This window comes from Corvus cornix, chromosome 4, assembly GCF_000738735.6.
Source record: "Corvus cornix cornix isolate S_Up_H32 chromosome 4, ASM73873v5, whole genome shotgun sequence".
Lineage (NCBI taxonomy): Eukaryota > Metazoa > Chordata > Aves > Passeriformes > Corvidae > Corvus > Corvus cornix.
Window position 1 is genome coordinate 43,150,001 of NC_046334.1, and position 17,827 is coordinate 43,167,827.

At 35.9% G+C, this 17,827-nt stretch overlaps 1 protein-coding gene across 10 annotated transcripts in view; it reads right to left on the bottom strand.

The window, feature by feature from the left end:
• Positions 1-2,784: 2,784 nt before the first annotated feature.
• The window catches only part of SLC7A2 (solute carrier family 7 member 2), a 55,360-nt gene continuing 40,317 nt past the window's right edge, over positions 2,785-17,827 (bottom strand). For 9 of the 10 annotated variants that reach the window (XM_039550972.1, XM_039550971.1, XM_039550970.1 and 6 more), the window contains 7 exons: positions 17,457-17,679; positions 14,850-14,989; positions 11,052-11,154; positions 9,770-9,969; positions 9,307-9,473; positions 8,602-8,710; positions 2,785-8,032 (listed from right to left, as the gene is read on the bottom strand). In XM_039550972.1, coding sequence (XP_039406906.1) covers positions 7,845-8,032; positions 8,602-8,710; positions 9,307-9,473; positions 9,770-9,969; positions 11,052-11,154; positions 14,850-14,989; positions 17,457-17,679 — 1,130 coding nt within the window. In that variant the 3' untranslated portion in view covers positions 2,785-7,844. Of the gene's footprint in view, positions 8,033-8,601; positions 8,711-9,306; positions 9,474-9,769; positions 9,970-11,051; positions 11,155-14,308; positions 14,446-14,849; positions 14,990-17,456; positions 17,680-17,827 lie in introns of all 10 variants that reach the window. The other variant, XM_019287287.3, reaches the window with a different exon arrangement.

Consider the following 17,827-nt stretch of genomic DNA (forward strand, 5'->3'; position numbering starts at 1 on the left):
GGCTGCACGTCGGGCACTGAACAGTGCTGGCCTAAGACAGCAAAAGTACATTTTTACGTCAAACTGTTGCACTCGTACCAGTCTGCCGCCGCAAGAGATTCCCAATATCTTAGGAAAAGCTACCTCGCAGTGGAAAATAGAGCAGGTCTGTCTCTGGTCCAGCCTGAGGCTCCATAGGCCGTGAGAGAGTTCCGTGGATGCCTGTGTGAAGCACATTGAGACGGTGCAGGTAGCTCTTTGCTGCTAGCAAAGAGATGAACGTGATAAACTTGATGTTTGCTGCATGTATGTTTCTGCCCACAATGAGCTGTAAAAAGCCATTCCTTGAAATTTGAGGGTTTGTGTAGATACAAAAATGCTGCTAGCAAGGATTTTCCTGCTATTTTCTAAGTCCGTGAGAGACTTTTCTCTCTCACAGAAGAGGTAGCAGAGTTCTGTAAACAACCAAATCACCTGCAACCTTGAAAAGTCTTGTTTATGGTACAGTAGAAAAATATTTTGACAATGGGTGTTTTAGGATTTTAGCCAATCACCCCCAAGGGGTGGCTGATCCTTGTCCAATTAGACTATGAAGAAAAAAGTCTATAAAAGAGTTTGTAAAATAATTAAATAAATCAATCTTGCTGCACAATTCCTGCCTGCTGGATCTTCTCTCCTCCCCCGCCCTACGGCTGCGGGACACGGTGATGTACCCTAGGGCCTAGGCTTGTGGTAATAGGTTTACTTGGAGGAGAAGGGAGAGGAAAATACAACTGGAGAGGCCATAAAGGTAGATGCAACGCAAGAGGAAGACACTGGACTGGAAGGGGGGCAGAATAACAGCTGTCAGAGATCACAGGCAGACCCTGTAGTAGACACAACTACCGTTCAGTATGAATAAAAATAAATAAAAATGGTGTCCCTGACCACAGCTCCAGGGCCACAGCAGTTGTGAGAGCAGAGTATTTACAGATATCTTAAAGGAAGCCTAGGCTTCATCTGCATCCACACAAAAAAAAGTTAGAAGGTCTGTGCATAATGCTCCCCTACCCTCATAAATACATGCAACATGCAGAGTTTGGAGACTTGCTTGCCTGACCCTGCTCTGAGACTTCACCCTGGGGCACCTGGTTAGCATAAAGAAGCCAGTAGGGCCCAGGAGTGGAATAAGATGATGAAATTTCATGATCTCTTTTTCATTCTATTATCAGTGTATCATAAACATGTCATCCATTATCTGTGATGAATTAAGAAAAAGAATGGTTTTGGTGCTACAGGATATTTTAAAAGTCTTTCCCCCTTGAAACAGGATACCACTAAATATTATATCTGAAAAGGTTATCAGTCTTTGTTTTAAGATAAATGAATCTCAGAGAGAACTCAGAAAAGTTGTGTAGTATAAACTGCAAATTTGCATTAGAAATATTTACAACTCCTGCTTATGATGAAGAGTGGTTTTGGTTTGGGGTTTTTTTTCTGCCATCTGCAAAACTGCTAGTTGCAATCCTTATGTGCTTTCCTACATGAAATTTTCCTCTTGATTTCATACACAGGGTAGGTCAATGATCTAATGGTGTCTGAGCTTCAAGTATTAGTGTATTATGGTCAATATGGTAATAACACATGGAAATAACACTCAGACTGCATTAATTTTAAGACAGTTTTAAACTGACATATTCCTTTTTCCTATGCAGATGTATACAATGTAGAAAGAAAACTATTTTATGAATTTTAAGTGTCCTACTTTACCATAGGTATGCATAAAAAACATTTTCATTTATAGCCATCAGAAGAACTAATGTAAACCTTCATGTGGTGACCCCAAGTCCTCCACATGAGTAGGCTGACAGATTAAATACATATTTTCAAGTAATATTTTGAATGTGATGAGATGCTTGCAGTGGCCCTATTCCACTGCTTCATGGGACCAAGATTTTCAAGACCGGTCTTAGTATGTCTGTATGTAGAGTAAGGTGATTATTAATAATTTGAAAACTATTATATAATTCCTTATAAGGAGTATACCTTGGAAAAAATACTGTCATAGCTACTTTTAAGTCTGTGAACAAAGATGACTACTCAAATGTATTTGAAAACAGATGATAATCTTGCCCTGGCAGTAGGGTTCTGTGCCCAGACTATTGTTATCCATTGCCCAGACACATGCTTTTATTCTCCTGCTATACTCACAGTACTGTTCAAAACTGAGGAAGGTTTTGGGGGTTGGTTTGTTTGGGGTCTTTTTGGGTTTTGGAGGGGGTTTTTGTAGGATGGGGGGGGGGTGTTGTTAAGTGTTGTGGTTAGTTGATTTGGTTTGGGTTTTTTTCACAAAAAGGGAGCAAGGAGACAACGAGTTTATTCATCCAGCTCTGAGGTTGGGTGAGTACCAGGACAAGGCTTGGTGCTTCAGAAATTTGAGCATAAATGCCAAGGGCTACTCACCCCCTTTGGAAATCAAACCTAACATCATCTCTGGCTTAGTAGTGTAATACAAAATGCCCAAATTAAAGGCTGTTATTCTCTATTTCAGTGATTTCTTCACTGCTTGGAAGCAAGAAGAAAACAAACACTGCAAGTATCCTCATCTCCAGCCCATCTCCCCAGTTAAACATAAAACATGGTTGTGTTTTCCCCTCTATAAAATGCATACAATGTTATCATGTTATTTATTTTAAATGTGCTATGATTTGTATAATGTCATGACATTAGATATCTGGCGTATGGATGATTTTAAGTCACTATATTATTTTAGTGTTAACTAAAACTATAGTCATGGTTAAAATTACAGCTGCTGTATAAAAGACATACAAGTGATATTCAACTTTATTTAAAAAATATGGAACAAATGCACAATTGTTATGCCACAAAGCATGTTTTACAGTAAATGAAGAGCAATGTAATTTCTATTAGAATTTGGGACTAAAGTAACTAAAAATGTCACTGATAACAATTCTGTTGTAAAGTGGGAAAAAAAGCACCATATTTTTAAATACAAGCATTTTTACATTCATAAAAATTCAAGACTTTTCATTTTGGTAGAGCACTTCAAAGAATTACAAATTTGTAGTTTAAATTGCATCATAATCATCCGATCTACACTTTAAATGCTCAGCAGCATACAATACAGAAATAATCACTAAAATCTACATATGAACAAAAAGAAAAGTTAAGATGGATATGAACGCTAATGTTTTTTAAAATGATGCACACATAATTGTTTTTAAAGATATGTAACATGTATTTCATGCTTTACTTTCTGGTACCACAAAAGAAAAAAGGTCTCCTAAATATTCATTATTCCTCATATTCTGACTCCAATTAAACTTGGTGAAGCTGGAGTTTACCTGGCACAAGGCTCATGAAAACACACAAAAACAACAGAATTTGTCCAACTGACAGTAAAAAAATATATATACACACACAGTTCTTTGTAATGCATGTCTGCATGTCTATGCACAGAATCCTTCAACTTAGCTCATGTTAAGGAGTTTGATTTCTATGATCAAATGGAAAATAGATCAGTACCTGGTAAAGGCATTATATTTAGCTTTGAAAAGGTCTAGCTATTAAAAATGCAGAGGTCCTCCAAACATATACCAGAAAGAAATACTAAAAGTACAGGAAATTAAAAACAAAGATCCTATGCTATATGAAATACCACCTGCTCTTTCTGTAAAGTACATATTTGCTTAACACTGAGTAACCTCAGTGCCTTCAGTGAGCATACTGCAATTTGTACAGACTTCCCAGTGTGTCTAGGAAGAATTAGGGCCCAGGAGCATTAAAAAGGTGCTTTTATTTTCTTTTTTATGCACTCAAGTAAGACATGCCAGCCTTCCTGTGAATTAAATTCCTACTGTACAAAATGTGCCTCAATGTCAAAAGCCTTATACCCAATTGCACAGTCCAGGTTTCCGGCACTGTCACAATTTCATCATCTCAGGATGCTTATGGCACATTGATACTGGCACTTATTAAAACTTCTATGAAAACACTATGCCTTATATTTCTTAAATATAGATTTTTTGGCATAAATTTTGGGGGAAAGGTGACTAGACTTGTACATTTATCATGTAACAAAATACAGAATATATATTTAAGCTTTACCAAGTTTTGCCTCTAAATTCATTGTATCATTCGAAGTTTCTGGATGACACAGGTCAATTCCTACTTAAGTACATAAGTAACTCTGTATCACTACTCTTGACATTTATTGCTGATAGTTCTGCAACAGCAGGTAATATAAATTGCTTTAACACTTGGCAACATATGCACAGTATGACAGATTTCAGGAATCTGACCAGCATTTGTTGTGGCCGAATGTGGGGAAACACAGAAGGTGAAAAGGCTCTTAGGTGTGAGAAAAAAGCAGGATTCAGGAATAAAGCAGAAGAGTTTAGGGATCAGCTTTAGCTGCGAAAACTTGAAGGTAGAAGAAGATACAATTAATAGCAAGCAAGGACATTGAAACAATGTTGGAGTTTCTAGGTTTGGCAGAGATAGGTTTTGAAGTTGCAAAAAATATGCTTAGCAGGATAGATAAGTTTAAGCTTAATAATGGAATATTGTGCATTGTTCTAGAAAGGTGTAACAAGCGAGTGTTGTGTACAACAGAAGTACGTGCGCTGTTGAGGACTGGTTAAAACAGTTGTGTGTAAATTTTAGAAGCATGCTAATTGGCTAAGAAGCTTTTAAGAATGGTCTGTAACCAGGAAGTCTCTGGATGCCTGTGCCAGAGTGAGCTTTGTACCGTCTCTGTCTCAACTCAGTATGTGAGACTGATAATGGAATAAAATAATAAAAGGCTCCTGGAACACCTGTCCAGGCTTCTTGTCCCGTTTGTCGGTGAAAATGCCGACACCCGCAAAAGCATACTATTATTAACAGAATTGTTTTATTCACGATAACGGACAATGAAATCTAAGTTGCCTCATAAAACTTCCCATTGCAGAATTAGGACTGCAATACCACAGGAGGATCCCTTCAGTTAACATGAAGTATTCAGAAATGTTTTATGACTCCTATACCTCAGAACAAAAAGATTTATTTGTTCTCTGTTACATATATTTTGGCTTACTTTCTTAAAGCCAACTGGGTAAGAATAATTCCTTTATCTAATGGCATATCCAGAATGTACCAACACAAATAAAGTTTATGAGAATTTTTTTCTACAAAGGAAATAAAAACCCATTAAGCTACCTTCAAAAGTAGATATTTTGTATTAATACGTACCATTATTAATTGCACAGAACAATTTACAGTATCAAAAATACTGTTGTTAAAAAATAACAACTATTTAATTCCAATGGACTTGTGCTTTCAGCTGATCTTTCAGCAAGTACCAATATAGGGCAAATGTGAGAACAAAATCAGGATTTGTTGCATCCATCACTCTTGTGTAAGGACTAGCATGGCATGTCCTTTGCTTCTGCAAAGGCCTGCTAAAGCATCTGCAATTTTAAGACTGCATATAGAAATGCACATCAAATTTACTATAAATATCTTACTTCTGGCTTGTCTGTTTTCACTCAGCCACTGACTAATAATGACTTTACACACATATAAATAAGCTTTGCTCAGTTGAAGCAACTATGAGTACCCAATGACTTTCCTTTAGTTTCATTTCATATCTCATTAGTTATGTGGATAGTTCTGGTGCTGCAGCTCCTCCCATCTGTCTTAGCAACACTTGTACAGGCACATTCTATTATTTTAAAATAATTAATTTCTCTAACAAGGGGGGAGAAATATTCATACAAATGAAAGGGGAAACTGTCAATACGCAAAGTGCTGACACATCCATCGGGTAAATAAGCTAGAAAATTTACTTCCTTTAGTTCCCTCCAGAGGCCTTATAGAAATTATTTTAATCAGTACATCAGATTTGCTATGGGTTAATGTCAGACAGATGCAAATGCATAGACAGGTGTGCACACACACGTTCTGTATGATGGCTTTGGGAGGGAATGGAGTCTTCCTTGCATATCACAGAGCAGCAGCAGTTTGCGTCTGGGGAGCCTGGCTGGCCTGCTCTGTGGCATCAACAACCATAGCAAAAAGCAAGTCTGTGCTTCCCACATGCTGAGATGTGGAAGGAATTTTAAGAGCTGTGTTTCACCATAGGCTTGTAAAGACATCACGCAAAAGCTTTACATGGGCACAGCTGACTTGCTCCCGCAGCAATGGCTTTTTTTGAAGCTGAGGATTTAAGACTACTAGGAAAGAAGTCATTTTAAGATTAAAAAGAGTGACATATTGCTCTGAAAAAGGAGAGATGTAGAAGCAGCGTAACTAGTTTGGTTTTTTCTTTTTTTTTTTTTTTTTTTTTTTTGTGAAATTCCAGCTGTTATAAAAAGTAAGGTGCTTTTCAACCAACATAGCTCTCATGGCATTTAAAGTTCTTATACCTACCAATAGAGATTAATACCAATGGCTAATGCCAGCAGCAGATTGCAACTCTCCATGACAAATTCCAAGACAATTCTTACTATAGGGAAGGATTTGTAAATATATTTTTGCAAAATACTTCATATTGTGGAATCATTCATGGGACTTGAACCTACTCCTTGCTGAGAAAAAGTGTTAAAATATTTGGGTGCCTTTGACAGATAACATGATTTATACTGAAAGAAGAACAGTTTCTGGTTTTACCAGCATTAAAATAATTGTTCACCCAGCACAGCCACACCAGTTTGGTTCTTTACATAAATTAGCATGAAGACATCATACCCACATGAAGGGGTTTGTGGATGTAGGCCTGGCTCACAAAAAAGTGCTGTGCTAACATATGTGTAAGACTTAATGAAGCACTGAAATACTCTTTTGATAAGGCTTTTTCCCAAAGTCCAAACCTCTGGTTTTTTAACCTCCCCTGAAAAGAAAGCCAGGATTTTTTGCATTAATTTTTCTTAGGAGAAGCAATGTGTAACGTAATCTCAGCAATATCAGTTCTGGAACATGATAAAGGAGAAAGTATAGGGGGAAAAATGTTAGGAGGAAAACTGGATGACGGCTGTAGGTAAGTACCAAATTATATAGTGGGATAAAATTCTGGCCCTTCTGAAGTCAAAAGCACAAAATTTGCTAAATCACATCTGATTGTCACTGTCAATATTGTAACCAACAGATTATTCCCCAGATGATTTTGCAGAAAACAAAAGAGCTCCTCTTGTGAGTATTATTCTATACACACAGCATCCTTCAAAGAAAAGGCATGCAGTTAAGCAGAAATCTTGAATGCTATTTAGAGGGACTAAAAACCTTTGGAGTATCTTCACTGCTTGAGTTCTCCGTGACTACTGATGAGTAGTCATGGGTAGTAAAGAGAAGCAATTACTTTTTTTTACATAAATATATGATCCTCTAATTTTTACAAAGTATCTAATCCATACAATTACCATTCATTTTGCAAATACTTTCCAGGCTTGTATGAATGAAATTTATCTCCCATGAGTTACTTCAACAGAAAGAAGAGAATTTAGATTGTTACCAAAACATGTAACGAAGATAAGGAGAAGGTATGAAAGGCACTTGTGTTCACAGTGCATTGTCAAATACTCAGAACGTCTTGCAGACAGTTCTAAAATTCTTCATATTTGATGATTGCCAGTGACTTTGCATGACACTTCAAATAATGTCTCCAAATTTTTGCTTGCCAAAGGGTACTTTTTTTTAAAATTTAAATATTAATCTCCATGCTGTCAGTTCTGAAATGATGAAGACAGATTAGCAGCTTGTCCAAAATACCAGTCAGGCCTTGTAGTAAACACTTTCAATAGCCCCAGTGTTGGCAGAAAGCTTCCGAAATTTCAGTCTGCAAGTAAAATCCCAACTGAAGGTTTAAAATATTTGTGTGTTTGCAGAGTTTAACATTCACTTGTCCTTTCATGTGGAAGAAATTGATCCCTTTCATTTGCATTTTCAGTGTCATCCACTTCTTCCACTGGGTTCTTTTCTTGCAACCCACTATTTTCTGAACAAGAATCATCATATCCATCTCCCTGATGACCTTCAACACTGTGTCTGATGCCATAAGCAAAGTAAATGATGAAGCCTTCCAAAAGGAGAAAGAAAAGGTTCATAGGGTTTTCAGGCAAGTAGTGCATTAAAAAGTAGTTATTTCTCTCTGGCTGAACAGATTTTGCAAAAGAATTTTCTTCTTCAGATACCAGAATCAGAGCTCATGCTTCAGGTCTTCCCTGTTTCTATAAGAAGTTCTAGTGCATAATTTTTGCATAATTAAATGTTCTAATAGATTATGGAAACTACTATCTCTAATTTACGTCTAGATGGAATAATACAGTTTTCTATATCTAAAAGAGGACAGATTGATATACTGGAAAGAAACGTGTTACAAGCAGGTTTCTACACAATTTTAGCTATACTTACTAGGAAAAAAAATCATTGCTCATTGGAATTCTTCATATTACCTAAAAGCTATATTTGCAATTTTGACTGCATATAAATACTTCTTCTGAAGCATGTTCTTGTTTTGATCAGAAATATTAGCTGACTTTTATTAAATCACAGATATTTTTTCAAATATTTAAGGAGAAGAATGTTCTAAGATGGGATTTGTAAGTTCTAGTGTATGAAGTGACTGAAATGAACAGAAGTACATACCAAGTGCCATCCAGATGCTAAATCTCATCCAAGTTTCTCCACTTAATTGTACCATCAAGTAAATATTTACCAGTATACTGAATGATGGCAAAAATGGCAATAGTGGAACCTAAAAGGAAATATTTAATATGTTTTTATTAAATATATATATACATTTTTTTTTGCATGTCACACTTCAGGTATATAACACAAACTAGAGGTAACACATGTAATCACTAATAAAGAATTTAAATTTTTTTTGCTGTTGTAATGTAGTGAAATTTTCTTTTTCACTGGGCTTAACCAACAGTTTCTACAGATCTTAAACTTGTAAAATACCTTATGTTTAATATATATTCTCTAAGGCTATAGAAAAACTTTGCAGTTTGTGCTGAACATATACTAATAAATTCCTGTATTTACAGCTGAAAAATAATGTATCTATCTCTCTTATTCTGGAATGCTCCCCCAGCTCCACCAGATTCCTTGACCTTCATCACTGTACTTCATTATTTCCATTAAATAACTGATCTTAGACTATAAGTGAAAGTGCAAAAGGAAAGGATTTATACTCTGTATTGAGGTCCAAAGGATTGCAGACTACACAAAGTGATTGTACACTCATCAGTTTCTGAGTTGTTTTCCAGCTTCTAAGTTCTCTCTTCCACTCATTAGAATCCATCCAAAGCTCTCATCAGAGAGTAACATAGAGAATACATTATTTACCATAAAGGCTACTTTCTGCCGGTTCTGAGGCTGCCTTTGGATGAGGAGAATCGTAACTATGAATGTTACCACCAAAAAAGCAAGAACGCCAATACTCCAGGGCTCCAAGTTAGCAATGAAATGAATCCCATATGTCATGAGGATACTCAAGCCACAAATCGAGCAACCTGTATAAAAACCAAAAAAATTATGGAAATATGTCACTTAATCTCTGCACTGAAGAGGAAGTGACTTCTAAGAAGAGTGATAGTAAGCTTCAACGTGTACTGTTGTTATGAATATGTTTAATTAAATGAAAATGACTACTGATTAGATTTATTCATCAAGAAGGATAAAAGCACAGAATGACACCTTTAGTATGACTGAAAGAAGGCATGTTATCAGCAGATTTTTAATTCTGCCTTTAATAAAATTCCACCATGTATGTTAATGCATACATGAGTTTGGACAGCCGAATACTTACCTAAGAGACTCACTAAAATGTTAACTATAGTTGCAGTCTGCTCAGTTGGTAAACTGGATGGACTAATCAAGGCCTGAAGATGGAAGCTATTCTCTTCTATCATGTTTATCTGTGACTCACTCACTGCAGATTCCCTTTCAGCTGCAGCCAGAGCTGCTTTCTCTGGAGAGTATTTTGGTTCCTCATAGGTGGGTTGGTACCTATGCATAAAACAGAGTAATAAAAAACCATTAAGCATACTTCCGGATTTGAAGCAGTATGACTCTAGGAATGTATTTAAGTACTAAATTCTTTTCAGTAGAGCATTGGAATTTCCCATGTTTTAACTGCACTGCAACAGCATTATTAGTCACTATCATATATAAAAATACTTGCAACTCACTTTTTGGATTGGTTTGTTTGGAGATTTTTTTGGGCAGTTTTTTAAGCTACCTGAATGCACCAGCAGCTCAGATAAATGACCAGTCCCATACAGAAAGAAAGGACAGGGTCTGGTAGTCAACAGCAAGGAAAGAGTAAGGGAGCTTGTTTCTGACTTGCTTCCCATACTATAAGAGGCTTCTAACTGGAATTAACAGAAAATTTACATCTGCTTTGTTAGCTTTTAAGTGTATTTTTAAAAATACATATGGTAAATAAGTCCTTTTTAAATAGAATAGGCTTCTCTTTTAAAGTGTAAATTATTGCAACAGTGAATTTGAGCTGAATTTAAGCTGCTACACTTTTCAAAGTTAATTACTTAGCCTTAAGTAATAAAGGCTGACTTTTTAAAATAAAAAGAGCAAAACATAATAAAATGAGCTGTGGCTAGCAATATATAATTCTATAACTTTACGAACATGACTGATACCAGTTTTACTGAGAAGTATTTATAATCTCACTCACTGAGAGATAATATTTGCACTCTCTTCTTCGTTACCATAACTTAAAACACTTGTCTGGTCTTACATTTCTGACTAGGATAATACAAAGCAACTATTTGAACTTGTTCGTCCTGTGAACCACCTAGAACATCTACCCCTTTGACATATAGTCCCCAAAATGCAATATGCCTGATGTACAGCATAGATTGTACTCATATCAAAATATCATTCATTGAATTCTGTACTGAAGCTTATATTTAGTACCTTTGGAACTAATCTGTGGACCAATACTTCTTCAGGAAAATAAAAGGTGTCTAAATTTTACCAGAAGCTTTGACCCAACTCACTGCTATACTTACATAACAATATACCAACACAAAGTAAACCACAGTAGAATACAAAGGATGTTTTTGGCTCACCTAAGAATGAGGACACAGGTTGCCACAAGTGAATAAGCAAGAAGTGTGCCAATAGACATCATGTCCACTAAAGCCTTTAGGTCAAACAGAAATGCCATTACAGCTAAAAAAGAAAAGAAATTGAAAAAATCCCATGAGACTGACACAGAATTGTAGAATCATTCACATTGGGAAAGAAGTTTAAGATCATCAAGTTTAACCATAAGTGCCAAGATTAATATTAAGATATATTCAGCTAAGATTTTCAAATCTGTCCGCAGCGTAACTTACTGTTTTACTGACAGCAATGTGAGTGAAATTGTGATAATCCTTAAAACCACATTTTTTTAAGGCACTGGTATCATTCCAAAACTAATTCCCTACAGTTGGGGATCTCATTCCTATAGATAGGCACTGATGAGTCATAGAGTCATGCTGCATAATCAAATGCTTATATTGGACTTATTTGGATATAAGTATTTGCACATATATTGTTGAATTTGGGCCATATTAAAAATACATTTTTATAGAATAAAGTTCAGATGCTGCAGCAGAATCTCACCAAAGCTGAAAGGATGGATCCCATTGCCAAACTGAGAAAAAGTCGTTGTGGTGTAAAATTTCTGCCAAGCTGGGAAAGAGCTCTATGTGAAGAGGACTTTCAGGAGTTGCCTCAAATAAAATAGTTTTGTGGGGTTTTTTTAATGGTTATCTTACTAAAAATAGTTTTCAATTCACCTTCAGGAAGGACCAGTAACATCTCTTAAGAATGAATATTCTTAAGATCACTGAACTCAGAGGCAGAAAATTCCGTGATAGTGGAAGTAATCATAGAAATCTTGTGTTTATGAAAGTTAATGCCACATTCATTTGGAGATTCTGGAATGTCTTTTTTTGTCTATGCTGTTTGCACACAGAAGCCCATTATTCATAAAGAAATTAGGAGAAACTATCAGTAAATGAAAGGCTAATTCCAATTTATTTGAAATACATGTGCTCAAAGAGCATCTTAAAATATTCGTATTTTATTAATATTTTTGAGATGCATATTTTTTGAGTCATCAGTAATCTCAACATCAAAAGAAACTATTAAATGTAGTCTTTATACGCTGTGTGTATATGCACACTATATTCAAAAATACTTATATTTCATATTTATGGTGCGCATTACTTGATGTATTTGTAAACAGCTGCGTAAGTGCACAAACACACAGACACATACTCCCCTAGTATTTGATCGTGAAGGAGGAAGCAAAATGTGATTTTCTGAAAACAAGACTGCTGGATTATAAAATTATATTTTATACAATTTGGGGGTCTCTTTTTCCAATTAAGAAAGAGCGTCCTGTTTTCTTTAATGACAGTGGATGTTCCTAAATCCAAAAAGCAATTTGCAGAGTAGATTTTTGAATATCTCACTGCTTTTCATGTTCTAAAGAGCAAAGCTGAGGAAGAACAGAACTTAACTAAAACCTCATGTACAGTAGCTGTACTTAATTTTTAATCCTACCTTCAAAAAGCTACTCTATAGCCCAGATATTCTTTAACTTTAGAAACAAAGTGAAAAATGCCTGCAAGTTTTTTCTTAGTAGTTCTTCTCTATTAAGAGAAAAAAAGGCAGAGTATTTCTCTTCCACCTATCTTAATTCTACTCCAAGAGACAACGGTAGGTCCATTTATGGTGAAACTGGACTGACAATGAAACATTTTGTCAATTTCACTTGATTACCACCTGTGAAAACATCAGTCACATAATAATGTGACAACTGTCTCAGCTGTAGTCTTGACCTGATAACTTTAATTAAACATCTCATCTCCTTAATATTTCTTACAGCTGTAAAGCTATTCATGCTACAAATGCATAGGAAAGTCAGATAACATAAGCTGTTGCATACATCCATAACTATTCTGTCAAAACTACTTATGACCACAAAATACCAAATATGGTTGTTTTTTTTTTAATTAGAAGAAGAAATTAGTCTTTCTTCAGCAGTCGATAAAGCTGTTTTCCGGTGAGCTGTTGATGCACCAAATTCCCCAGACTGTCTAAAAGCAGTCCAATATCAGCTGCTGCAGAGCTATAGGCAGGGCTGTATAACTTTACCAGCTGGGTAATACACTATTCTTCTCATCATTACTGTGATTTCACATAAAGATCTTGATTTCACCCCACAAAACTACACTTCCAAATTCTTAAAGGAGAATATGTCAATAAGATAAATTCAAATAAAATAAAGTTGAAATAATAAAAGTAATGCTAAGCAATCTGTTTGTACTCTAACCAAAGGAAAGGAAACTGATAATAATTCTTCATGTGGGAACTATCTGGACAATGACTGTGCCTTTCTGCATTATTAAGCACGCAGTGTGAGCAGTTCCAGTCTTGTGGCATCTGAGGGTGACCCTGACTATAAATAAAAATAGTTTAGTCTCATTCCTGAACCTCTTATTTGAGATTAATTTTAGCCAAGGTTGCTAAAAGTTCTAGGGCATGTATTTCATATTTGAATTACTTAAAAAAAATATTTATTTGCCTTGGAGTTAAATACTTCTGAAGCTTCCGTTTTCCTGGGTGATTAGACATCCCACTGATCAATGAAATTTGGGCACAGCTACATGTACCTCTGCAAGAAGTATGGACAAAAGTGAAGCAGTTGTAGTTTAAGAATTGACCATAAGAGTTGACAACAGCTCCCAAAATACTGTTTTCATAAAATATATGTAGGCATGAATGTGTATACATATATGTACAGACACAAAAGCTCCCAACACACACATGCCCCTCAACCACAACTTGGTAACCCTATACAACAACAGAATAAATTTCTTTGGAAGACAATTTAAAAATCTTTGTATTTTACACAAAAGTTGACCCTGCTGCAAATGTAATTTATTTTCCCTATATCTCATAATAAAAAATGTGGCAGTTCTTTCCCCCCCCCCTTATAGATGGGATAAATATATTGGGTCTACATCAGACAAGAAAGCCCTGTCAGCAGAGCATCAGCCTAAGGGACTCAGATTAAATAACAAGCTTATTCACCATACGAGGGGTTAATATTGAAAAAAAAAATTGAATTCTGTGACATTAAGACCATCACCACCACCATGATTGGCTTGATCTGGAGTTCTTACACCCGTTGATTACTCAATAATTTTATTCCCATTGTACATGCAAGGGAAGTTAAAAGCAGCCCTTTTCAAAAATATAAAGTACCATGCACGTGCATAGAGCGCTTAAATCCCAGTTTTAAGTAACATGGGCTTTGAGAGCTTACCAGAGATGACCCCTGCTGTCAAGGTGGCAGAAACTGGTGCCTGCCTCTTACTCACTTTGGCAAGAAAACTAAAGAGTAAACCATCACGTGCCATGGCAAACAGAATTCGGGGCAAAGGGAACATAGAGCCGAGAAGACTAGAACAGAAAAATGTATAGTTCAAATACAGGTTATTAAAAGCACAATGCTTTACTGGTAAACCCAACTACACAAAAAGAAAGCTTGGAGGAATTAATGGGTTTGGGTATAGTTTTTCTTAGGCTCTGTGTTGCTGCTCTTGGTATTTTGTTTGGTTGACTGATGTTCTTGCTTTTGAGTTGTTGTTTATTTTGACCCTAGGCTTTGAAAGCACTTAAGATAAATCAACAAATAAAAATCTGCGGTAGAGAAGTTTTACTGGTAGACTACTTTACCTAGCAACAAGCAGATTTGATCATTTCAGTCCAAAGCAAATCAAAGCTGCACAACAGTGGTTTATTTCCATATATGCAATCTGTTTAGCTGTGCACCTTTCTTTACAAGGATCAACTCTTAGTCTCACCTGCTACTGCACCAGACGATAGAGTAGCAACTAGTGGGGTCTTCGTTTTGGGATTGATTTGAGCTAGACATTTGAAAAGCAACCCATCCTTCGCCATAGCATAGATTACACGTGGTATTGGGAAAATGGATCCAAGAAGACTGAGTAAAAAGCAAACACATGCAACATGGCAAACACAATTCATGCAGAGTTTGTATTCATGGACAAAATGAAAAATGTTAATTAATGGCATGTATAGAAACAAAATGTATGGTTGTAAGACAAAACCAGAAAGCCCCATAGCCCAAGGTACTACAGATCAGACACAAATAATTTTTTTTAACTGTAAAGTTGATATTATTACTATTATTATTATTATTATATTAATGAATCCAGATTAGCAAGATAACTCTTGCCATCACTGTAGTTGTTGGGTGTTAGTGGACCAGGAACATGTTCCAGATCACACCAACTATGCAATTAAGCTTTAGTAGTCCTGGAGAAAGTCTGTCAGTCAGCAGCAGCAAATAAATAAGCATAAGCAGCATCCCTTACACAATATATTTCCATGTAAGCCGGCTTATTAACAGTAATTCAAAGTAAGCACCATACAAGTATACTTGGGCAGATTAATTTTTTTGAGTAAAGCACCCCTAGGGCAAGCTTCATTAAGACTTTTTTGGAAGAAGTAAAGCTACTTAATTTAGACTTGTTATTAGCAGAACACATAAAGCTTTTAAACTATTGATAACTTGAAGCTCTTAAACATACTTCTTAAATTAGGTGTTTTCTTTCCCTCAAAGAGAAATACTTCTAACTAAGAAAACAAAAGGCGAAATCATAGCCAGTATAACCTCTGCAGCAAGCACACAAGTTTTAACCAGGTGAATGGTTTCCTTTCTTACTTTAGAGAAACAACTACATCACTTAAAGAAGGCACAGCTCTTACATACCACAGGTGCTAGGTACATCCAGTAACGCTTGTGGGACACAGGTGTTAAGGTTAGACAGGAGAGAAGTTTTATTGCAAATGAACTGATTTTGATGTACAAGTTATGAGTGTACCTTCCACAAAGAAGGTACATTCCAAAAAAATTCCGGAAAGTTTTTTGTTGTTTTAGCTTTGTAAAGTTCATTTATCCTACCCTTCTTTAAGTACATTTGCATACATAATGGCAATATTAACAAACATCTTTACCCTGGCGAAACTAGTTCATGACATAACACAGTGAGAGGAAACTGTAAAGACCAAAAGCAATTAATTCCAAAGTTTTTTCTTAATTGTACCTCTAAACTGAGGGATATGAAATACAGTTTCCTTTGGTTTGTTCTAAACTAACATCAGTCAACAGATTGAAAGATTAATCTCTCCACAGGAGTAAATATAATTCGTCAGGATACACTGGAAAAAGAGACCAACGGTTCAAATTTCTAAAAATACATTCTTACCATCTCAGTTCACTTTGTTTTCCAGTATTAATTTCTTTAATCTAGTTTCTTATATGTAACTTTTACTATTTATCAATGTAAAGAAAAAAAATCAGTGAAACCCTCCAAACTGAGGGGACCAAGACAACTATATAGAAAATAACTATAATCCCAGGATGAACTGTGTAACTGTGATATCCTTCAGTCAGTCCTACATTTCTTTTAATGTCCTTCCTGAACTACTTCATGTTTCTAACCCCTCCTACGTCTAAATGTTCCTTTCCTTTAAACCATTGCCCACAGTCAACAAGCTCATATTCAGGCTAATGCCTACAGGGTTATGTTGGAGTGCTGTTAGTGCTTCCACAGGCAACTTGCTTTCCTTTGTGGAAAGGCAGCCAGTGTTCTTACCACTGAAGCTCATGTAAATGACTCCTTACCTACACAAGCTCAGGTAAAAGATTGGCATCAGCATTTTTCTATCCCTAAATTCAAGTATCAAGCAGTTTTCTATTTAATTAAAGTGTTTCTATCACATTACAATTGGGGTGTATTATATCTGAACACATACTAACACATATCATGCCCTCCCTGATCTTTTTAATCAAAATAATACGTTTACATTCACAGTTTCACAAAGGGGAATAAATTATAATATTTTCACAGCTATAATCTACATCTCAAATACCCACACAGAAACCACAGGAAGGGATGATGTCATAAGACAGACTGGCTACTGGAGGAAAACAGAGACAGGCAACGAAGACGAGAAGTGGAGCTAGTTAATCATGTCTTCAATTTTGCCTGCAAATACACAGAGCCCATAAAGCTGCTGAGTCACTGGGAATGGACAGCGAAAAAGGACAAAATGGGTGATGTTTACTTTGTCAGTTAATAAAGTAACTTGCAGGTCATATGTTTGAAAATACTTACTTAAATTTAAAAAAAAATTTTGGGGTAATAAGCTTCTACCAAAGAGGTAGAGTTCAATAACAGTATAGTTTTTTTAAAAAAAAGGTACCTAAATTAACACAGCTACTGCCATGTAGACCTGCTTAAGTTTAAAACTTGCTTATAATACTTATTGCTAATTCTTTGCATGGACTGAGCCTTCAGAATGAACACACAAATATACATATAAATGTAATATATTATTCATCAGAGCTTTTCCCAATAGAATTAGTATTTCAATGTTTTTACCTTGTAGACAAAGCACAGAGGGATCCCACTGCTACAATGTATTTAGCAGGACCCCATCCAACATATTCAAATGCTACTGGCAGAGGACTTTTCTCATCTAGCAGATAATACGGCATCATAAGTGTCAGTGCAGCAGAAACCCCAAAATAGGCCGTGAAGCAGACAAGCAGGGACACCACAATTCCTATGGGTATGGCTTTCTGAGGATTCTTGACCTCTTCTCCTGAAAAAAGGAAAAGAAAATGCCCCACCAAAAATTCTTACTAATTTTCCCCTTCAGCTTTAAAAGATAACATCAAAGACAAAACACTTGTTAATCTAAGTCATGGGAATCATATCTGCAATGGAAGTTTTAAAGACCTGAGTAAAAT